This window comes from Panthera onca, chromosome B3 (genome assembly GCF_046562875.1).
Source record: "Panthera onca isolate mPanOnc1 chromosome B3, mPanOnc1 haplotype 2, whole genome shotgun sequence".
In the NCBI taxonomy this organism is placed as follows: domain Eukaryota; kingdom Metazoa; phylum Chordata; class Mammalia; order Carnivora; family Felidae; genus Panthera; species Panthera onca.
In genome coordinates this window covers 134,804,275-134,828,884 of record NC_138344.1, presented here as the reverse complement: position 1 = coordinate 134,828,884, position 24,610 = coordinate 134,804,275, and the positions used below count along the sequence as shown (strand labels likewise).

Genomic DNA, 24,610 nt, shown 5'->3' with positions numbered 1-24,610 from the left:
AGGCCCTAACAAACACAGCCACACATTCAACCTCGAGTCACAACCTTTGTGTTTCAGGAAGGAATGAGCTATTGGTTTAGGCTCATCCCCGACGACTGATTACAGGTGAATGGCTAAAAACCTGTCCTCACACTATCACGGGCAGTTGCCATACAGTCTTCCGTGCAAAATATCCCAATATTAAAAGTGCATCAAATCCAGTAGACTTTTGCAATAGAAACGTTACAAAAATAAAAAAAAAAAAAACCACACCTCTATATAAAATTAATTGTGCTTTCTTTTTAGAAACCACGGATGGTTTGTGTTCATAAATCTTTTTTTAATATATATTTGAGAGCTACGAAGCAGGTGAAAATTATTTCCTATTTTTCTATTTTTGACTCAGCCTCCCGTCCTTGGCCCTTCACGCGGAGCCCACCGTAAGGCTCTAAAAATTCCAAGTTACGTTTTTTCATACTTGCCTCCAGGTAACCAGACAGCAGTTTTCAGGAAATTTCCCATCTTGTCATTAACTGTTACTTGTGATACACTCGTTGCAGCAGGCTATGGAATTTGCTGGGCATACAGACCACTGGGTCTTCCAACGGGGTGGTTCTGAGAGCAGCGCATTAACAAAGGAATGACAAACGCAAACCGACAGAGGTCCGCATCACACAGAAGGTCTGGAACGTATGGCTACCGTGTCTACTGTGTCTCTGAATTAGCACCTAGGTAGACGTTAGTCTTTCACTCTCTTCTGTGTTCCGAACCAAAAGTCTTAGTGTCAGTGCGACATGATTGATACACATAGGATTCATTGTCCACGGGGTGTTACCTGTTCTTGGTCCCCAGCATGGCCTTTTTGTACGGAATGAGATTTTTCAAGTATGATGATCGACATGACATTTTATTTTTAATATTTCACTGCTCGTTCTCCGAACGCATCGATAAAAGTGGCGAGGAAATTCTCTTTTCTGCGGCGAGAAGCAGTTTCCGTTCTTCCAGCTTTTCCAGAGAAAGGGGCAGCATGTTTGCCCTCGTGGCCCCAAACCCTCAGCAGATGGAGGCCTTGCCCCCTCTGAGGTGTGAGTGTTTCCAGCAGAAATGGGAGGGACTGAGTGTAGCACAGGCCGCCTCAGGGACTCACACCCTCTGGCCCAGAGGGGACACTGGAGAACAACATTCCTATTTTGCACTTGCCCCAGGGGACCTCACATTCGCCGGCCACCTCACTTCTGAGGCTGCCCTACGACAGAAAGACAAACTGCACACAGATGTCCTCACTAAAGCGTCCGAGAGAGATGAGACACAAGTACATCCCTGCGGCTGCCAGCTCGGGGGTCTGCGAAGCCACTCCCATGGCGGCCCCCGAATCTTGCCTTGTGTGGGGAGGGCAGCACTCCGAGGAGGAGGAGGATGCCCAGCAGCCTGGCCTGTGACCAGACAAAGACCACGATGGCTCTTCCTTCCAGTGTGTGAAGGAACAGACGGTGGCCACCGAGGCAGGAGAGACTCGTGGTGGGGGAGGGAGGGAGAGAGGAGGCTGGCATCAGAGTCCAGAACAGCCCCCCGTGGGGGGTGGGCAGTAGCTCGGCTTTAATCGTCTTCTCGACACATCGGCAGGTTGACGAAGGTGAAGACGTTAAACTCTATCATTATCGAGAAGCACAAGAAGACGGCATAGAGGGCCAGCACACAGACCCCCAGCTTCCGGTCAAGTCTCCATTTGTTTAGATGGATGCCGAGGACCTGGAGGGACAGAGGACAAGCAGTGGCCTTGGGGACAGAGGAATACAGGGAGGCATTTTACCAGGGCCACTATACACAAACTAGGAACCGCAGAACTTTCTCCAAAATGTGGACAAGGGCGGAGCGGTACCACAAGGCACATCCTGGGTCTGGTCAGACTGAGTCCCTGAGGGCTTTGAGACCCGTCTGATGGAAGGGCGAGTCTTGCCCTTGACCCAGGCCTGCTGGCTCCAGGGACACAAGCGGCCGCCCCCTCTGGGCTGGCCCTCCCCGAGCAGACACATCACTTTGCTCAGGACCCATGTTCGGCACCGAGGGCCTCCCTGCCCGGACTTCCTCTAGCGACAACCAGGGACTTTCTCTGGGTCTTCCCTTTGCTGCAAAACTTGGCATCCTCAGCCCCTCTCTGGGAAAACTTCCGATGCATCTACTGGCTCACAGCTTGGCAAACTTCAGCTTGGACCACCTTTTTTTTTTTTTTTTTTTTTTTTTAAATTTTTTTTTCAACGTTTTTTATTTATTTTTGGGACAGAGAGAGACAGAGCATGAACGGGGGAGGGGCAGAGAGAGAGGGAGACACAGAATCGGAAACAGGCTCCAGGCTCCGAGCCATCAGCCCAGAGCCTGACGCGGGGCTCGAACTCACGGACCGTGAGATCGTGACCTGGCTGAAGTCGGACGCTTAACCGACTGCGCCACCCAGGCGCCCCTTGGACCACCTTTTGGTGTGTGTGTGTGTGTGTGTGTGTGTGTGTGTGTAGATGGGCTTGGAGCACATCCTCATTCTACATTCTTTCTAGACGCTCCCACACTTCACTGCCTTTCCTTCTCATCTCCGAATTGAGACTTCCTAAGGACTGGATCACAGTTACCCCATCAGAGCAACACGATGTGTTCTACAGAGACAGACCCATCTGGGTTCAAATCCCAGCTTTGCCACCTCCTATCCCTGGGATTCTAGGCACGCTTTCTCGAACCCGAGCCTCGATTTCTTCCACACAATGGGAATGGTATCATCAGGTGGCTGTAAGGACTGACCAGCATAAGCAGAGGTAAAGTGTGTGGGACAGACGTGTGGGCACGTGGGGTGAGGAGGCCTCAGTATGAGGGTGTCCTGGTCCCGAGGCCTGACAGCCATGCTCCCCACCTGTCAGCTTGGATGGACAGGGGTGAATTTCTCTCTTACTGGCACTAGTGAGGGGAGACAGACTGGGCCGTGGGGATACAGGGAGGTGGGTCTCTTGCTCTGGTGACTTCTGGGTCACTCAGGCAAAAATGTGGTGGTGGGGGCCAACATTCTTGGCACCGTGTCTGGAGGGACCTGTGAATTTGTGTTTGCTCATTTTTATGCCTCACTGCCAAGGGAAGAGGGAGGGCTTTCAGAGACTCTGCAAGTGACTGTGGATCCCATGGAACGACACGTAATTCTGGAACCGGAAAGACTCACGGTGAGAGCGACGGAGCCCAGCAACAACACCACGGAATAGACCAGACCCCGGCTGTTGATCTTCACCTGGAAAAACAAACACGGGTGCCCTGAATCTCTGGGCTGCCGGGGCCCCCGTTCTGAGAGCCTGGCGTACCCCGGTGTATTCCTTCCCCTTCCGGAAAGCACAGGCGGGTGTTCGTGGCGAGCACATGGCAGTGGAGGGTCAGCCAAACGTGGGTTTAGGCCTCGGCCCTGCCTGTGAGGGAAAGGACTCGGAGGGGACGTGCACGCCCGCAGGCTGCAGTGCGGGGTGGCCGTCCCGATGTGTGCTCGGCACACGGGGGCTACACATGGGCTTCTCCCCAACAGCTGCTCCTCCGGCTGTCCCGGAGGCCTTCAAGGAAAGGGGGTGCCAGGGTGCCAAGGGGAAGGGGGCAGCGGGTCCCCTGGAGCTCTCGGCTGGAACAGGGCCAAGGCCACTGTCATTCCCCATAAAGTGCTCGTGTCTGGCGTCCATCTGGCTTATGGGGCAGTGAGAGGAACTTACCGTGGACCCATAGTTAATAACCATGGTCTGCAGGCCCCAGGGTATGCCGAGTCCCACTAGGATGTCAAACACATTGCTTCCTATGGTGTTTGAGACCGCCATGTCACCAAGGCCTAGAGGACAAGGGACATGAGTCATTCACTGAGGTGGCCGGAAACCCCTACTGGCGTCCTAGGAATCCCTTCTTCACGGACTCCGAATTTCAGAAACTTTTTATGAAGTCTAAATCCACTCTATGAAGTCTAAGGGGTCTCTTAGGGACCGAATTGTGACCCTTAAGATTCATATGTTGGAGTCCTGACCCCTAATTCCTGGGAATGTGGCATTATTTAGAGATAGGATCTTACAGGGATAAACCACTTAAAATAAGTCATTAGGGTCAACTCTAATCCAACATGATTGGTGGGGTTTTTTTTTTGTTTTTGTTTTTTTTTTAAGTAGGCTTCATGCCCTGCATGGAGCCTAAGCAGGGCTTGGACTCACAACCTTGAGATCAAGACCTGAGCGGAGATGGAGAGTCGGATGCTTAACCGAGCCACCCACACGCCCCCCAAGACGACCGGTGTTTGCTGATGTTCTCCAGGGGCTCACTGCATGCTTCACCCTCGTTGAATCCTCCCAGTTACCCTGGGAGGGAGAGGGCACTGTCCACTGTCTCACGTGGCAGATGATGGAACCAAGGCTTGGGACATGCCCAAGATCACACAGTTTGTGGGCGGTCCAGCATCCTTCACCCCGAGCCATGATGTGTACATGTGGCCCAGGTGATGGTGCCATGACCTGGGCTCAGAGGATAAGCTGTCGGGTCCTCTGCCCTCATGGCTTCCGCAGAGTGAATTCTTTTCTCCCCACTAGACTAGAAGCATCTTCGAGGCTAGGGGGCCATGCCGTCATCCCCTGCTTCCTGCCCAACCGGCCAGTGTCATACTGGCCACACAACCTAAGGACTTAATGATTGTGAGGGGTATGAAAAGTGAGAAAACAAACATTCACAACTAACACTCATGCTGGCTCACACCTGTTCTAGCCCGGCCTCTGAGCTCTCATTCAACGTGAGCGTCAGAACCTGGCACACATACAAATGTGTGTGCAATGAACACGCCCGAAACACAAACAGCCATAAGCACACAACCGCTCTTGTCACCGAGAAACCTGCAGCCACCCAGGCCGGCACCTGGACGGTCGGCTCACCCGTTTGACCACAGGTGCCACTGCTGGAAGCCAGGTCCCGCCCGCCTCCTGCCCTGTCGCTGTCCTTTGCAGACCTCCGGGATACAAGGCCTCCCTTGACACTGACACTGTCTTAAGTGACTTGAAAATCGTGGCAGCTTGGTGTTTCTGGGGGTGGGAGCTCTGGGAAATCAGCCTTCCCACGAATGCAGCTGCTGTTTTGAGCCAGCTACTCGTCCCCATCACTAGATGGGTCGATGCCTGAGTTTGAGGGGCGCCTGGGTGGCTCAGTCTGGTGAGCGTCCGACTTCGACTCAGGTCACGATCTCACCGTCTGTGAGTTCGAGCCCCGCGTCGGGCTCTGTGCTGACAGCTCGGAGCCTGGAGCCTGCTTCAGATTCTGTGTCTTCCCCCCTCTCTCTGCCCCTCCCCCACTCGTGCTCTGTCTCTATCAAAAATAAACATTAGAAAAAAAAAAAAAAAAAAAGATGCCCGAGTTTGAGAGGACAAGGGTCTCTCTGACACGGTGGCCTTCCTGCCCCACACAGGTGCTGCATATAGAGGAACCTTACGGCAACACTTGTCAGCCTTCAAGAGCACAGGCCTCGCTTGGGGGCCTCGCTGAAATGCAGATTCTGACTGAGTGGGTCCGGGGCGGGCCTGAGACTGCATGTCCCACAAGCTCCCTGGTCAGGCTGCCACCAGCCTGGGCCACACACGGAGCCAGGAGCCTTCAGGGAGCCGAGGGCACCCTATCTCCGCGCGCTGCGGGGTCTGCTTGTGGGTAGACAAGCGGGAGTTTTCGGTGCCCTCTCATGAAGAGCGCCTCTGGTAACCGTGTCTGCTGGACCCTCTGTCGGTGACACCAGCGTCACTTTTTTCTGAGAGCGTGTGCACGCGCACATCCCAGTGGGGGAGGGGCGGAGGGAGCCGGAGAGAGAATCTCAAGCAGGACCCGTGCTCAGCGCGGAGCCCAACACGGGGCTCGATCCCACGACCGTGAGATCATGACCTGAGCCGAAATCAAGAGTCGGACGCCCTCGAACGACTGAGCCACCCAGGCGCCCCTACAATGATACACTCCACCCCTGCCTCGCCTTTCCTCAGTTTCTGTGCCCCCACACTCCACAGGGCTCACTCTGAGATGACGTCCTCCCTCAGAGCCCCACTCAGCCCCAGCTCCCAGAGCCCCCTTTCTGACCTCGCTGGGGCCGCCCCCTCCCCAGGCCTTAACCTTCTAGCATCAAGACCCCTGCCCCCAGACAGCCCGGACTCTGCGGGCAGTTTCTTCAACTGCATTCTCTTGCCCCCTTGACCCTCCATTGTATCAACCCAACAACCCCAGGGCCAGGGAACTTGCCCTCTCTCATCTGTGTGTTACTGGAGCTGGTGTGACTGAGTCCCACCCAACTTTGTGCCACAGAACATCAGCCAGGCCCTCGGGGCTCACTGCCTTTCCTATTCCTCCCTGTACCGGTTGAACAGTGCCCGTCCCCGCAACTCACGTCTGCCCACCACCTGTGAATTGGGCCTTATTTGCAAGGAGGATCAAAGGAAGGTGAAGTCATAACTGAATTAGGACGGGCCCTAAGGCAGGGACCGGTGCCCTCGTGAGGACAGGGAAGTCTGGACACAGACGCACACACGGGGAAGACCACCACGTGCCCATGGAGGCAGAGACCGTAGAGACACAGCCTCAAGCCATTCGGTCACCATTACAAGCCAGGAGAGAGGCCTGGGACAGACCCTTCAGCCTTTGGAGGGAGCACGGGCCTGCTACCACCTTGATTTTGGACTTCTAAGTCTCCAGACCCGTGCGACAATCAATCTCTTGTTTCAAGCCACCGAGCTGTGGTATTTTCGCTATGGCAGCCCTAGGAAATGAATGCATTTCATTGTGACCTCAAAGGTCACTCGATCACATCCCGTTCGCCTCAGCTGCTGTCCCCACTGTCCCCGTTCTCCGCAAGCCTCCAGCCTCCGCCAACCACATTCCCACACTTCTCTCCCTTCAGCTCTTATCTTCTCAGGACCGACCGACCCATCAACCAACCCTTTCTCCTAACTCGGAGGAATGAAAGGTCCTTTGCCGATTTTCCAGAGCCGACTTTCTCGTTGGGGACTTCTGTCCCCTCTGAGGTGTCATTCTGTGATTGGCCCCCACCTCCCACCCCCCCTCCCCAAACTTTCACACTTTTGTTGGTGGATGAAGATCTATGGAAGTGCATGCTGGGTTGCTACTTCACCAGTGGAAACAGCCTTTATTCACTGCCCTTTACGGCTCTTTTGTTCTGCCATTAAACAGCATACAGGTTGACCCATGTCACATAGTGAGCCTTGACTTTAACAATAGGAAAACAGAGGCACGTGGGTGGCTCAGTGGGTTAAGCATCTGACTACTGATTTTAGTTCAGGTCATGATCTTGTGGTTCGTAAGATCGAGCCCTGCATCAGGCTCTGTGCTGACCACAAGGAGTCTGCTTGGGACTCTCCCTCTTTCTCACTGCCCCTTTCCCACTCTGTGTGCCCCCCCACCCCCACTGCCTCTCTTAAATAAATAGATAACCTTAGGGATGCCTGGGTGGCTCAGCTGGTTATGCGTCCAACTTCGGCTCAGGTCATGATCTCACGGCTCATGGGTTTGAGCCCCGCGTCAGGTTCTATGCGGGCAGCTCAGAGCCTGGAGCCTGCTTCAGATTCTGTCTTCCTCTCTCTCTGCCCCTCCCCACTCGCACTCTGTCTCTCTCTCTCAAAAAAAAAACATTAAATAATTCTTTAAGTAAACTAAAAAAAAAAAACAGAAAAGCAGAATAGGAACCAGATATAGGATATCCCTGCTTTGCCGTCCTGGGACCTGAACACTTCTTGTTACTGTTGTATTTGCTATAGGAAGTTGGAGCTTCAGCTCTGTTCAATGTCACACTGGTGACTTTAGAGCAAGTTCATTTTTATCCAAGTTTGCACAAGCAAATGCTTCCAAAGAGCTGGAGGCGTTATATCTTGGTAGTATTCTCTCCAAGGATGGAATCTGCTGCATGATGTTTTCCCACCATCAGCTGGCTCTGTAGCAGGACTTATCAACTACCAGGCAGAAGAGCCATGAACCAGAACTCTGGTGGGGGCCGGGAGCCTGCATGGCGATGCTCACAGCTGTGGGGGCCGAGGCACCGTCCTTACCTTGTCTCGCCACGATTAAGCTGGCCATGCAGTCCGGAACACTCGTGCCTGCCGCCAGGAAAGTGATACCCATGATGACATCCGGGATCCCAAGCGTGTATCCAATAATGGTCACCTGCAGAAGACGGGGGACAGGAACTCACGGAGGAACACCCAGACCCTTGCTTACTCTGAGTGTTTTCCACTTGAACCACAGCACTGCTGTTTTATTTACTGTTTTCAAAAGTCTAGCAAACGCAGTCAGATGAAAACAAAAGTCACCTACCGTTTCTCAAGACCCACAGACAACCACTATTAACACTTTTCATGAGCCCGCGGCTCTCAAACTCCAGCACGTGGAAAATCTTCCGGGGAGGGGGAGGCTGGTTACAGCGCAGACTTCCGGGCCCCACCCCAAGTTTCTGATTCAGGAGGTCTGTGGTGAAGCCCAGAGTTTATATTCCTCACAAGTTCCCAGGTGGCCGGGACCCTCAGGCTACTGGTTTGGGAACCCGCTTGAAAACCACTGCTTTACAAAACATCCTTGACTTTCTCTTCGGGTTGTGTGTGAGGAAAAAAAAAAAAACAGAATCAGATGACTATCAACACAGATTTTGCAGCTACCTGTTTCATGTAATAACTGACTGCGAACACCTGTCCATTGTACATTCTCATCCACGACACTGTCTTAAACTGATGCACAGATTTCATTGCACGGCTCTGGAGTTTCAGTGTATCCCTCACCGGTGGATATCGAGGTGGTCTCTTTCCCACTGCGTATAAGTGACATTTATTGAGCACTTGCTGTGTACCAGGTGTGTCACGTGCACAATCTCAGGCTCTCTATCATCCCCACCCACTGGGGAGGGGCCACGCTCGGCGTGCTCATTTTACGCCCCGGGAAACGGAGGCTCAGGGAGGTTAAGCGGCATTGCCTGTGGGCACGAGGCTGGTGAGCCGTGGAGCAGGGATTCTGGGCCAGGTCTTTCCGACTCTAAAGGCCATGAGCCAACCTCAACACCGCGCGCCTTGTGCGTACAGCTTTGAGTTCTTACTGCCTCCTAAGGATAAGCTCCAAGACACAGAACCGCCGGAGGGAAGGACAGGTGAGCTTTGAAGGATCTTGACGCTCGGTCACACAACTCCCCTGATAAACGCCTGACGCTTGAGAGATGGCTGGGGCCCTGAGTAGCAGCCAGATGGAAAGCCCTAGAAGCATCTGGATAACCCCATTCAAAATACTCATTAGCTCTGGCTTGCTTCCCCACCTAAAAACCGGGAACACTGGCATCTCTTAGGGTAGTTCACATCTTGATGGATGGCTCCAATCCCAGTGAGCAGTTGTTTGATTTAGACAAGCTGGTTTGCTTCTCTGAGCCTCAGTCCCCTCATCTGTAAAATGAGCTTGTTGATAAAGATTAAATGAGAAAGTGTGAGGTGACCATGCCTGGCCCGTGCAAGGTGTCCGTAGGTGTATGTTTCCCTTCTCTTTCAGTCATTCACCTTACAATCCATAGGGGCAGAGAGAATGAGGGTGATCAGACTCACAGAGCTCAGAGAGCCCCAGATGAAGTAGGCTAAGTGCAAAGCTCAGCCCTGGAATGTAGTCAGAGCATGTGGACTGCAACAACATCCCTCCCGGGACAAAGCTTTGCAGGGGGGTTTGAAGATGCCCCACCTGCTGAAAGACGGTACCCAGCTCAGCATCCCCAGGTACAGGGCAGAGCGCACACGGACTCTGGTCGCCCTGGTCTCTGCAGGAAGAGACACCGCCCTGGTCTCTGCAGGAAGAGACACCGAGGAGGCCAACGTGGACTGCTGATCCATCAATCAATGTTCGGTCTACCTTGGCCATGATGGAGATCTCCCTAAGTACAACCAGGCCATGGCCGACTTGCTTTCAGTGAGGGATGCCAGACATCATAAACACAGGAGCCTGGGTTATTCTGATGTTATTGGATGCCTCCATTTTTCCTTTCTTAAATCACTGAACTGTGTGGCTAAGAAGCCAAAGGATGGAAGAACAGAAGGAAGGCCTCGTGTGTGCGTGCGCCATCCAGGGTGCTTAGGACCAGAGAGGCCACCTGAGTGTTGCTTTGCCCTGGACTCCGGCCCTGGGCTCTCTGAGCCCACCTGATACTCAGGCTTCAGAAAGGGAAGCAGAGCTGAGTCCAGACTCTGGGGCTATCTGTTGTGACCTAGTGGAAGTCACGGCTCCCCTCCGGTCCTCAGTCTCCCCAGCTGTGCAAGGGAGCTGGACACGGCAATCCCTTTCGAAGGACCCTCCGTTTTGACACTGGCATTCAAGAATCATTTCCCCTGAAGGCTTAGGGGTGAGGGATGTAAAAGCTGGTGGGAGTAAGGGGTGGGCAGGTGACCCTTCACTGCTCCCTGGCACACCGGTCAGGGCATAAGGAAAGTAGGCTCGTGTCCCTCTGGCCAGCACTTCTTGCTTCCGTAGAAACAAAGACTAACATGGGGTGCTGTGAGCTATACCAATTTCTACTATCAGGGTCATTCCATTCCCTCCAAACTAAGGCAGGTTGACGTTCAAAACCGTAGGTAAGGGGGTCCCAGCAAAGCGGTTCCTGTGACCCTGGCCAAGCCGCTGCCATGACTCTGCTTTAAGAGTGTGGGTGGGGTCTGTAAGTCCAGGTGGTGTGGATGAGGGTGCTGTTAAATGTCCTGCCTCACTGCCAACTAATAGAGCGGATTTCAGAATACCACTGTTTTCAGTAGAGAAGAAAAAGTCTCACTCATTCATGAATTTGATCTTATGTAATTCTCATAACCCACCCGAACGTCATGGAATACTTTTTTTTTTTTTTTTTCACTTGCAGTGGTTAGTTTGGGAACACACTTTAATAAGAGAAACCACTGGATCCTTTTTATCGAATAAAAAGATAGGCTGGCATTAACCCTATTCAGAAAAATGTCAATTTACAAGTGCAATTCATTTAAGGAATCGTTTTCATGATCTTTGTCCTCCTTTTCTGGGGGTGGGGAGGGTTGGAGAGTAGCTATTTTCAACTCCTCCCACCCCAACACACACACACACACACACACACACACACACACCCCAGCATCTATAAGGACTTTAGCCTTTATCTGAACAAAGCATGGAAGCAGCATTGGCTGCACCTTGTGGTGCGAACAGCTGTTAGCTTCGGCCGTGATCGATCTGTCATGCTCAGACCACGATGCCCGAACAGACACTTCCACTCTCCCAATGACCCTGTGAGGCAGGGATAATTGTCCCCTTTTCGTAGAGGAGACTTGTGGCTCTGGAAGCTGAGTCACCTGAGTTCGTGGCTTGTGAGTGGGAGATCTACAATTCAAATTCATTTCCATGTGATCCCACAGCCCTTTTCTCCCCGCCACACTGCTCCTCTGGGGTTAAGGGAAAGGCGGCCCCTGCGCCTCTCAAACCAAGACTCGCTGCCCTCTGCAGCTGGCGTCAGGCATCAGGCGGAGAGTGAAATGTCTACACGTGTACCACTGCGGTGCGAGCTGCTGACAGGTGAGCTTTCACAGCAACAGGAACAGCTGTCTGTCACTGCTCCTCTCCTGCTCCTGGGCTCCCTACGTGGAGCGGAAGGGGGGGGGGACCCCATGGGGTGGCACACAGAGCAAGGGGGAAGGGGCTCCTGCTTGGCCCGCCCCAGGGGGCTGTCCCACGTGGCCCAGAGGAGCTTACAAGGAACTGTGCCAATGCCTCTCTGCCTGCAAAACGTCTGTCCCCATGGCATCAGAAAGCTCCAGTAGGAGACTGATAGGCAGCTCGGGGTCACAGCTGAGATCATGGGCTCAGGACCCAACACTGGGGACTAACCCCAACTCTAGACCTTACTGATTATGTAACTAATTGTGCCCTAGTTGGTAGTCGTGCAAGGGGGCCGATGACTCCATCTGGATGCCTCAGTTTCCTCCTCTGTAAAATGGGCAAAATAAAAAACACCTACCCCATCGGGTTGTCATGAGGGCAGGGGTTCCAGAAAGGGCTGCCTTGTGTTGTCTCCCTCACGTTCCCCCCAGGGACCCTGGAGAGGAAGGGGGCCTAGTGACTAGCCCCCCAGAGATCCTTATACAGCCGCCACACCAGCCCCGCCGTATTTCTCTTTGCACGGCACCCGGGCAGCATGTCTCACAATCTCCGTGTGAAGGTCTGTCTCCCTCAACGCGCCCCAACTCCTGCCTGGAAGGCAAGCGCCACGCGGTGTCTATCTGGGCGCCCCCGGTGCGCGGCACTGCCCCGCGCTCCTCTGCTGAACCTTTCTACCCAGCGACATGCCAACGGCTGCGGAGGGAGGGACTTGCACAGCAGTGCCCGAGGCCGCTCTTTGAACCCAGCTCTCCCAGCCCCCAGCAGGTGCCCAGCAGGGGCTGTGCCTACAGTCCGCCCTCGCTTCCTCCACTCACCAGCCACACCATCAGGTAGGAGAAGACAGCAATCCACAGCGTGGCGGTGATGAAGGTGACCATGAAGTACTTCTCCCAGCGGGGCTTGCTGCAGTTGGGGATGGTCACGCACAGGAGGAAGATGAGCGGCCAGGTGAACACCCACTTGGCTTTGTCCCCTCTTGCCTCTGCAGGGGGGCGGAGCCGGGGGCGGGGCGGGGAGAGAAACACATGCCGGGTTATACACCTGCCAGTCTACCTGTCCGTTTCGTTTCTCAGGCCGAACAAGACAACGCCCCCAGTGTGAGCCCCTGAACTCAGAAGTACACGCCTCCATAATGGCACCCTGGAGGCGATCTCAATAAGACAAGCCGGTAAGTGTTTGCTGACCGCATAACTTCTGTCAGTTCAGATCTTTCATTCGTCAGAGTAAGGAAAGCGAGACCCAGAGCCGGAACGGATTTGCCCAGGAGAGCTGGAGGGGGTGCTGTGGGATAGGGTGGGCTCTGCAATCAGACAGACCCGGGTCGGTGTTCAGACGACCTTGAGCAATCCCATCAGCTCCCCCCCCACCGGTCCCCGACGGCAAGAGTTGTAGTAACAACAGTGCTATAATCAGTATACAGAGTCTTTGCTGTGTGGAGCAGGCATAGGGCTAACTAAGAGCTTTGCCTTTTATTGCTTTCTTCATCTGTTGAGCGGGAATGTTTTCTCTTTCTTGGGTGTTCCAAGAACGACATGATGTACACAAAACACATGCTGCGACACACAGTAGGTACTTTGGAAACCTCAGCTCCTTTGTTCCAAGATCATATGCTCGGCTCGTTGCAAACGCGAGACTAAAGTGTGGGTGTCCTGGCTGGCAGGTAAGACCTCACTGGCCCCTACCGACAGAATCGACAAACAATTCAACCACGGAGAAGTGGCTTCAATAAGCCTGTGTGCAAGCCTGGTGTCCTTAATTAGCCACTGAGTATGGGTGCAAATGCAGACTCACAGTCAGCTTGTTGCCAATGAAACAGTGGAGGACGGACTTCTGAGGAGTCTCTCCTCCATAAAAGCAATGAGAACATTGGCAAAAATGGTCAGATCCAGCCTTTTTCAGAACTCTGGAAATGGACCAAAGGCCTGTAGTAATCCAGGCAGAGTTCACTTAAGAAAACTGGCTGCATATCAGTGAGAACAGTGAGCTTTGTGGAGTGTTAGCTTGCTCTTTTTCCATTCCTTCCCACTAGCTCTGGAGTAGCCTTGAAAACCATCATCCCCGGCATCCGCCGCAGGGGGTGGGACAAGGCTGGAGCCCCTTCAAGTCCATTCTGGGAGAACTGGCATCTTCTGACCTGTCTGGTGGTTTCCTGGAAGATCCCACTTCCAAGGTTGTCTTTATTTTTCCTGCATCAGAGCTCAGCCAGTGTGAACAGCTTTTTCCTTGGAGGCATTTGTTGAAAAGAATCAGAGGCAACTGCTGAACATCAGTGTCCACGGGGGTGGATAACAGTTGGGACAGACAATGAGCTGACCAAACAGCTTAAAAAAACAAATTGAGGAATGGGATGCCTAACGAGGGCTTTGAAAAGCTCCTACATATCTTGGTATCTAAAGACCAAAACCATATGCCCATGGTTATTCACATGCTCGGTGAAGATTTGAGAATGCCCTAAGCTGTCACTTCTGCCTCAGGGTGAGCCTCTGAGCAAGCAAGGAAGTAAAGACTAAGGTACATTTGTAAACTTCCTGCCTCAGTGTTGAAGTCACGCCTCCAAACACACACAGAACTCATCGGCCAAGCCTGGAAGATTTGTTTTGATCCAGGCATCTAGAGAAATCTCTGTGCAATCATTAGATGACCCTCAAAGAACCTAGAAGCTATCTCAGGGGCTACAGTGAAGAAGAATACAGATTTTACAGAATTAGCTGAGAAAATTCACTAAACAAACATCACCAATAAGCAGTGGCAACAAGCAGCCCTGGGAAGGGAGAAGAATCTGATGTCTAGCATCATCAAATTATTATTTAAAATGCCCAGTCTTCAACAAGAAGAAATCATGAGACATGCAAAGAAACAAGAAAGTATGGCCCATACATAGGAAAAAAATCAGTCTATAGAAACTATCTCTGAGGAATTCCAGACACTGGGTTTACTAGACAAAGACTTTTTTATTAAATTTTTTTAATGTTTATGTATTTTTGAGAGGCAGAAAGAGACAGAGTGTGAGTGGGGGAGGGGCAGAGAGAGAGGGAGACACAGACTCCAAAGCAGGCTCCCGGCTCTGAGCTGTCAGCACAGAGCCCGATGTGGGGCTTGAACTCACGAACTGTGAGATCATGACCTGAGCCAAAGTCGGACGCTCAACCGACTGAACCACCCAGGTGCCTCTATTTTTTTTATTATTATTTTAAAGTTTAGTTATTTATCCATTTTAGTAATTTCTACGGCCAACGTGGGGCTTGAACTCACCACCCCGAGACCAAGAGTCGCATGCTCTACTGACTGAACCTGCCAGGCACCCCTAGACCAGGCGGTTCTATAACCAGTCCACAACGGAAAGAAATTAGAAATCAACAACAGAAGGAAAACTGGAAGTTCACAAATATGTGGAAATTAAACAACATGCTCTTAAATAACCAATAGGTCAAAAAATAACTCAAAAGGGAAATCAGAAAATTCTTTGAAAGGAATGAAAATGAAAATACAACATAACAAAACTTATGGGATATAGGAAAGGCAGTGCTTAGAAACTGGTAGCTATAAATGACTATATTAAAAAAGAGGAAAGATCTTAAATCAATGACCTAACATTTCTCCTTAAGAAACAAAAAAAAGGGCACCTGGATGGCTCAGTCAGTTAAGCATCTGGCTCTTGATTTTGGCTCAGGTCATGATCTTGTGATTCATGGGTTCGAGCCCCATGCTGGGCTCTGCACTGATAGTGTAGAGCCTTCTTGGGATTCTCTCTCTCTCTGCCCCTACCTGCTCGTGTTTTCTCTCTCTCTCAAAATAAATAAACATTAAAAAAAAGAAAAAAAAAAGAGCAAATTAAGTCTAAAGAAAGCAGAAGAAAGGAAATCATCGAGATTAAAGTAGAAATAAAAAAATTGAAAAAAGAGAATAAAACTAAAAGTTGGTTCTTTAAAAAGATCGATGAAATTGACAAACTGTTAGCTAGGCTGACCATGAAAAAAAAAAAGAGAGAAAACTCAAGTTACTAAAATCAGGAATGAAAGAAAGTGATTGTTATGAGCCTCATGCAAATAAAAAGAATTGTTAAAGAAATATTATGAATAGTGTGGCAACAACTCACATAGCTTAGGTGAAACAGATAAAATCCTACCAAGGCAGAAACAGCAAAGCTGGCTGAAAATGAAAAAAATAATCCAAGAAGATTTAACAAGAAATTGACATAGTAACAACAACAACAACCCTTATAAGTTTACGGCCTTAAAGTACAGCCAGGACCAGATGACTTCATGGTGATTTCTACCAAATGTTTAAAAAAGAATTAGCATGAATCCTTCACAATTCTTCCGAAAGGTAGAAGAGCAGGGGACGGTTCCCAATTTGCTCTATGAAGCCAGTATTATCCTGGTAACAAAGCCAGACATCAAGAGAAAAGAAGCAGACCAATATCCTTATGAACACAGATGCAAAACTCTTTAGCAAAATTCTGCCAAACCGAATCAAGCAAACATATAAAAAGGATCATAATCCCATGATGAAGTGGGATTTATCCCAGGAATGCAGGCTTGGTTCAAATATGAACTTCAATCAATTCAGCATACCATGTTAATAGAATAAAGGGGAAAAAAAAAAGCTGCACAATCATGTCCACGGAGGCAAAGAAAAAAATGGTATTTGACAAAATCCAACACCTTTTCATGATAAAACACTCAACAAACTAGGAAGAGATGAGAATCTCCTCATCCTGATAAAGGGCATCTACAAAAACCCCCATAGCTGATACAGTTAATGGTGGAAGACTGAAAGCTTTCAACAACATGAGGATGTCTGCTCTGATCATTTCGATTCAACACAGTACTGCAGGTGTTAGCCAGGAACGCTAGGCAAGAAAAAGAAGTCAGTCATTCAGCTTGGAAAGAGAAAGTAAAACTATCCTTATTTGTACACAGCATGATCTTGTAGAGAGAGGACATTCTAAGAAGTCTACACACACACACACACACACACACACACACAATTACAATAAACAAATTTAGCCAAGTTGCAAGATATAAGATCAATATACAAAATAAAGTTGTATTTCTATACACTGACAATGAACAATCCAAAAATGAAATTAAGAAAACCAGTTCCATTTACGATAGCAGCCAAAAAAAAAAAAAACCCCAAAAACAAAACAACAACAAAAAAACTTAGGAATACACATAACAAAAATCCGAGATTTATATGCTGAAAACTACCAAACAACATTGAAGGAAATTTAAAAAGCCTTAAATAAATGGAAAGACAACTGTACATTAAATCAGAAGATTTAATATAAAGATGGAAATGTTCCTCACAAACTGATCTACAGGTTCAGTGCAATCCCTGTTAAAATTCTAGCTGACCTTTTTTTGTAAAAATTGACAAGCTGTTGCTAATATTTATATGGAAATGCAAGGGACTCAGAACAGCCCAATCAATCTTGAAAGAAGAACAAAGTTGGAGGACTTACATGCCCTGATTTTAAAATTTACTGGAAAGCTACAAGCACTCAACAAAATGTGCTACTGACATAAGAATTTATCTATCAAAGGAATAGAATTTTGAGTCCAGAAATAAACTAACTCATCTATTTAAGGTGAATTCATATTTAAAAAGGGTGTTAAGGCTACTCAATAGGGAAAGGACAGTCTTTTAAACAAATGGTGCTGGGACACCAGTATATCCACATGCAAAAGAATGAAATTAGATTCCTCCCTCAAACCACATACAGAGAAATCAACTCAAAATGGATCAAAGGTCTAAATATGAGGTGAAACTATCAAACTTTCAGATGAAAACAAGGGCATAACTCATGCCATTGGATTAGGCAACGGTTTCTTAAAAGACACACACACACACGCACACACAAACAAAAGAAGAAATAAATTGGATTTTACCAAAATTTAAAAATTCTGGCTTCAAAAGATACTATCTAGGAAGTGAAAGACAATCTACGAGATAGAAGAAAAGATTTGGAAATCGTATAAAGTTCTAGTTGGCAGAATATACAAAGAATTCATCACTTAACAATAAAAAAATCTCAATTTGAAAAGTAGTCATAGGATTTGAATAGACAGTTCTCCAGAGAAAAAATAAAAATAGTCACGAAGTATGTGAAAAGATGCTCAACATATTTTCTCATTAGGAAATGGCAAATAAAATAGCTTTGTGCCCACAAGTATGGCTATGCCAAAAAGGACAGATAATAATATTGGCAAAGATGTGGGAAAATGGGGACCCTCCTACGCTGCTGGAGGGAAAGTAAAATGGAGCCGCCTCCTGGAAAATAGTTTGGTAGTTCCTCACTATGCCTGCACACAAAAAACTTCTATTCAAATGCTCATCTCAGCATCACACATAATTGCCAAAAGGTAGGAACGACCCAAGTATCCATTAAGCAGTGAGCAAACAAAATGAAGAATAAAAACCCAATGGAATATTATTCATCCATAAAAAGGAATGAGGTACTGACCCACACTGCCATAGCTAAATCTAGAAAACACTGTGCAAAATGAACGAAGGTGGACACAAAAGGCCACATGTCATGTGAGTCCATTGATATGAAATGTCTAGAACAGGCCAATCCAACAGAGACAGAAAGATTAATGGTTGTCAGGGGATGGGGGGAACCAGAGTGTTTAAGGGTATGGGGTTTTTTCGGGGGGGGGGGGAGAGAAAATTTTCTGGAAATCTATAGTGATGATGGCCGAACAACTTTGCAAATACACTAAAAACCACTGAGCTGTCCACTTCATAAGGGTGAATTTTGTGATACACGAATTATGTCTCAGTAAGAAAGGAAACTGCAAAGTAGGCTGGCAAAGACTCTACTAGCTTTGCATGTCTGTGCTTGAATCTTCCTAAATCATTAAAAGCATATTTGCTAAGAAACCCTCCCCCCAGCCTGCTCATAATAATGAACAGAATATGGTTAGCTCAAAAATCAGCAAATCTATTCACGTATTCGTCCTAGAGACTTCATCAGAGAAACATTCGTCTTCCCAGATCTTCCTCTACATACATACATACACCTTTCTGTGCCTTGTGGTCTTTGTGCAAAGGGCAGAAAGGTTTCCTGCCTGATTGGTTTGTCCACAATTCCTGGCTCTTCCCTCATCAGCCCCTGCCCCAAGTCATCGAGGCTGCTGGGGAATGCCTAGGGCATCTCCAGCACTGAACCAAAACTCCGGATCTAGGGGAAGAATTCACTTCAGGGAACTGTTAACTCAGAACACTTAAATTCTCAGGCACATCTTTGGAGATCTATACAAATGCTACAGCAGAAAGATCGTTTTCTTATTTTCACAGACACAACATTGTGTTGTGTTTCTGCCTGGTATGGGTTTCACATCTGGTTTGGACATCTACCCTGAGCTGGCCCCACCCAGCTGGCAAGCTCACGACCCACCATTGTTTTCTATAAAACAATGCTCCCTCAGACCTGCTCTGTGCTTTTTCAACTGTTGGATGAGACCCGTTGGTGGATTGCGAAATCAACTTAAGTGGGTGGCAGCTAGCATTTTCTTTAAAAGAAGTAAACATTAAGAGTTCTGATCTATAGTAAGAATGAACTATTATCCCATGAGATTTGCTTCCTTTTTATAGATATCTGTATGTAAAATACTTATTGCTGTGGATCATGGTCAAAATATGGAAAACTGTGGAGTGCTCATGCTATGCCCCCCCCCCCCCCCCCCACTATCCTACATACACCTTCCACCTGTCTTCAGACTCTCCATTATTCGGACTCCTCTGGAAAACCTTTCCTCATTAGCTCAGTCCCTCATGATCTCTTTCTACAGTAACTGCTTTGAATTTTAAGAACACATAGATGTTTGTGAGTTACTGAAACTACGCAAGCTGACCTATGGCCTTACTGCCCAAATCCACCATCCGTACCTTTCCAGGATAGGGTGCAAACACGGCTGGTAGCAGCTTCTGGTGCCTTCTGCAGTAGCCTGGAGCATACGATTAGCAGGAGGTGATGCACTGTCCTACTTTCTAATAGCTGGCACTGCATAATTCAGCACTTTACCGTTTTGTTCCCAGATTGCTGTGTATGCTGAAGTGCAATAGTTAAAGGCCAGGGACAAGACAGGCAGTGGGCAAAAGGTCTGGCATCTGACACGGGTTCAAATCCAGCTGGGTAACTCATCAGCTATGGTAACTCATGAGCTATAGGGCAAGCAGTCCCCCCAAACCCCTTTTCCTGACCTCAGATGGGGGTGATGATAGCAAACTGGGGGCTTGGGAACAAGACAGTACTTGTCAGTGCACTGGGGCTGTGAATACTGACCCAGCTTCAGATATCGTAGGGAGCTATCACCATGGCTCTCGGTGTCGGCTCAGATGTTACGGTCACTTGTATGAGTTCTGAAGCCAGAGCGCAAGCTGCTCACAGGCAAAGACTTGCTGGATTCTTACATGCTTGTGTCCTTGGCAGAGTCCAAAACATGAGAAATGATTGGGAAGCCAAGGTCCAGCCAGGATATAGGGACGAGAAGAGGAAAAGACCATCTGACATAAAAACTAATTAAAAAAAAAATCTCACAGAGCAGATGTAAGAATTCTCATTTGAAAGAATCCTCTATTCCCAGGAGGGGATTTCTATAGATCACGCTGATGAAATGGGATTTCCTCAACTTCTCTGAGAGAACAGGACATGTCACAGGGATGTATTACTGGAATAGAGACAGAGAACCCTCTGGGGAAAGGAGGTGCAAATGTCCTGGAAATGCCCAGGCCTTGCTAGGTGGCTGGACATGGGAATTCGGATTCACCGAGATTCCTAGGACAACTGTGACAGCAATCCTGATGGGGGGAGGCATTTTCTCCCAGTCACATTTGTGCTCTTGCCTGCCACTGGCCCAGGGGTGGTTTCTATCAGACTGAGTTAATCAGAGTCTGCTTCCCAGGATGAACTTGAGACCAATGGCAGCGTGTGGGCAAAACTGTGAAGTGAGGGTAGGAGAGGCAGAAGGATCAAGTTTCAGGGGCAAGGGGCTGAAAGAGAGGCAGAAAAGGGGGATAGGTAGAAAGGGGCCTGCCTGATCACGTTTCCTGGCCCTGCTTGGTCCCGAGACCCGCCTGCACCAGCCCTGGAAAACACATATGTGCCTTTCTCAGAAATTTCCCTTTCCTGTTTGGGGGGGGGGGGGGGGGTCTAGCTGGTTTTTGTTTCTGGTAGCCAAAGGGTCCTAAGCAGCAGTGAAGACAGAAACAGCCCTGCTGTGGGAGGGGTTTTTCATCCTGCTACCCTGGCCGGAAGCTTCTCACTCCTTGTTTTAATTCTGTGCTCACCACGCAGCCTCCTGCCCCAGGATGTGGTCTCCTGACATGTCCACCAGGCTGGGCCCCAGCTCGCTCATCTGCAAAGTGAGGACGAGGCTACCTCATTCGTTCTCAGGACTTGCTGAATAACCATATCACCTGGGGTGGAGGGTGTGCTTAACATAGTTTCCCGAGCCCTACTGAGGTCCTACAGACTCTTTCTGCTTTAATGCCTTCAAGGCTGTGCTCAAATACACGTTATCTTGCCAAATCCAGATCTAGTGTGTTTTAAAATGCACCTAGCATTGGTTTTAATCAGGTATGGTAAGATGCACAAAAATGGTTTTTTATATATAAAAGTTTTTATATTCACAGATCCCTAGCAACAGGAGGTGAGGCATGCCACGCTGGGGAAGGACCAGGGTTGGTCAGCAGACAGAAGGAACAGGTGGAAAGCATTGGGCAGGAGCCTTTATTGGGATTTCCATGGGAAAGAGCCGGTACAGTGGGAAGGCTTAGGATTGGCTAGTTTGAATAATGTCAGCAGGCTCTGGGTGTCAAGGCCATCTCTAATTATCTGGTATTTGACCCTGGGGTGGTCAGGGCAGAGGAAAACTGCCTCGTGGGGTGGGAGAGGCAGACAGAGGTGGCGGTTCAGAGTACTGGGATCTGAATTGGTTAGTTTGCGTACAAAAGGTGTGCTCCTGGATAAGTTAGTAGTATGCAGTCTCTAAAAATCAGCAAGTTCGAGTGCTTCTGGGTTGTACTGGGTACACACTAGTCTCGTCTGGCCAGCACCCATTCCTTTACTGGTAGCAGCACGCTACTGTTCCTTTAGAGAGCCGACCCCCCATTACCACATCAGCCCATGTGGCTTGGAGGGCTGACTCCACCTCCTACCTCTGTGGGTGGGTGTGTGATTCAAGCTTGGCTGATCATGTGTCCCGTAAATACTTGGTGTGTGCATTCTCTGTGCTACGCACTATTCTCGGTAGTGGGAATCCAACAGTGAACAAGACAGCAACCCTTTCCACAGAGGGGTTTACACACGTTTGGGGCTGGGCGCACGACTAGAGTGTCAACCCCGGGGATTCTGCTGGGAATCGCTGCCTCTAATATCCACCGTCCCTTCCTTCTTATTAAAGGAATCCTATTACGTGTGCAACAGTTTCCAGCTAGAAACCTTAAGTTCCTAGGCTTTCCTGCGGGTAGGAGGGGTCACAGACGGTGCTCGCAACGAGACGGGAGTGCAAGTCCACGTGGTGGAGCTTCCAGAAAGGTGAATATTTTCCTGAGGAGACAAGACTAGTGACACGTGTCTTCTGCCCTTCGTCCTTCCTCCTTGTCCCTGGCTGAAACACGGGCACACCAGAGTTGCAGGAGCCAACTGGCAACCCTGAGGACAAAAGCCACCCACTAAGGATGGAGGAACAGAAAGGGGACACTGATGACATGTTAGAGCTACAAGACTAACTTCGAGTCCCCAACTTCAGGGCTTCTTTCTTGTTAGGTAACAAGAAGCCCTTGAGGCGAAGGTTCGGTCACTTGAATTTTCTGTTACGTGCAGCTGAATGCAATGTTTAACTCAGACAGGGGCACAGCCTGGGCAGTGAATCAACCCAATGGGATGGGAGCCTGGACGGCTGGAAGCCATCTCTGTAAGATGCCCAAGGATGAAGCCACCCCAGGGCAAGCACCGCCCAGAGACGGACGGTGTCTTGTAACCATCTGAGCCCAACGTTCAGCTTTGCCTGAAGGTAGATTCTCCCAGAGAACTTGCCACTATGGGCTTTTTGGCTTAAACCAGCCTGAACTGGGTTTCTCTAACATTAAAAGAGTCTGGACTGATTCACGGGGGAAATGAGTTTTTGGGGGGGGGGGGCGGGGAGCTGCAAGGGTAATGCAGCAGTGTCTATGCCTCGGGACATCTCCCCCAACACCACCAGCAGCAGCCCCTGCTGGCTCCCACTGCCTTTCCTTCAAGTTCAATGTCGGGGACATCTGAGATGCTCTGCACAGACTCCAACTGACATGCAAACACAAGAGAAAGAAGGGCCGCAGCTGTTTGTGTCACTAAACTCTCAGGTTTTTCTTCTGAAGTAGAAAATTACAATATAAATATGTGGCAAAAAAATCCTTAAAATGAACTGTAACAAAACAGATGGCTAATCATACTGGAGGCAAAAATTGAGAATGGATACAATCGCTGAAGAAAATTTCAAACACATTCATTTGGACAGTTCTCTAGACACGCCAACTAAGGGAGTGGTTAACTTGTGGCACATGGGGCTGTGTGTCCCTGCACGATAGAGGTCCACGAACCCTGGGGCTAGGAGCATCTGCACGACCTAGGGAGTGTAGCCATAGACCAGGGGTCCTCAAACTTGAGGTTAAATCTGAATCCTCTGGAGAGCTCCTTAGATGCTCCCCAGAGCTAATGGCTTGGCAGGTCTGGAATGGGGGACCCAAGAATTTCCATTTCTAACAAGACCCTAGGTGCCTTGCTTGTACTGGGACCACACTTTGGGAACCACCATTGCTGATGAACTCCGTATTGAAAAACAGCATGTAATTAACAAACTAAAAATTCACCCATTTAAATGTACAATTAGTGAGTATTTGTATATTACGAAGCTGAGTAGCCACATCACCACTATATAATTCCACATGGTTTTCATCACTCCCAAAAGAAAGCCTGTACCCATCAGCAATCGTGCCCCATTCCCCCTCCTCTCTTCAAACTCTGGCAACCACTGACCTGCCTCTACAGATTTGCCTATTTTGGACATTCCATATAAATGGAATCACAATATATACCTGTGTCTGCCTTTCACTTACATGTGTTTCCAAAGTTCATCCATGTTGTAGCAGGTATCGGCATTCCTTCCTTTGTACGGACGAATAATATTCCATTGTATGACTACACCATATGCTTACCTGTCATCACTTGATGGGATATTTGGATTGTTTCTACTTCTTGGCTACCATGATTGAGGCTATGAACTTTCGTGAACAAGTTTTTGTGTGGACACAGGTTTTCATTTCTCTTGGGCATACAGCTAGGGGTAGAATTGCTGCGTCATATAGCAACTTTGTTTTAACTCTTTGAGGAACTGACAGAGTACTTCCCAAGAGGCTGAACCATTAGGCATTTCTAACAGCAGCGTGTGAGGGTTCCAATAGGTCCCCATCCTTGCCAACACACTTTCTCTTTTGAACCTTGCCATTCTAGTGAAGGGGTATTTCACTGCCGTTTTGATCTGCATTTCCCCGATGACTAATAACGTTCAGCATCTTCTCGTGGACTTACTATTTGTACATCCTCTTTGGAGAACTGTCTATTCAACTCCTCTGCCCATTTTTAAAATTAGGTTGTCTTTTTGGTGGTGAGTTCCAAGAGTTCTGTATATATTCAAGATACTAGGTACTTATCAGAAATACGATTTACAAATGTTTTATCCCATTTTATGAGTTGTCTTCTCACATTCAGTGTCCTATAAATCACAAAAGTTTTACATTTTGATGAAGTGCAGTTTATGCTTTTCTTTGGCTACTTATGGTTTAAGAATCCATGGTCCAATCCAAAGTCATGAATGTGGACACGTGTTTTCTTCTAAGACTTTCGCTATTACATTTAGGTCTCTATTTCATATTGAATTATTTCGACGTGAGTTTGGGATACAACTTCACTTTTTTTTTTTATTGTGGT

At 48.8% G+C, this 24,610-nt stretch overlaps 1 protein-coding gene across 2 annotated transcripts in view; it reads right to left on the bottom strand.

The window, feature by feature from the left end:
* Positions 1–259: 259 nt before the first annotated feature.
* Positions 260–24,610, bottom strand: part of SLC24A4 (solute carrier family 24 member 4) — a 172,195-nt gene continuing 147,844 nt past the window's right edge. For both annotated transcript variants that reach the window (XM_081795984.1, XM_081795985.1), the window contains exons 13-17: positions 12,450–12,616; positions 8,052–8,166; positions 3,705–3,817; positions 3,176–3,241; positions 260–1,728 (exon numbers count right to left, since the gene is read on the bottom strand). In XM_081795984.1, coding sequence (XP_081652110.1) covers positions 1,576–1,728; positions 3,176–3,241; positions 3,705–3,817; positions 8,052–8,166; positions 12,450–12,616 — 614 coding nt within the window. In that variant the 3' untranslated portion in view covers positions 260–1,575. The remainder of the gene's footprint in view (positions 1,729–3,175; positions 3,242–3,704; positions 3,818–8,051; positions 8,167–12,449; positions 12,617–24,610) is intronic.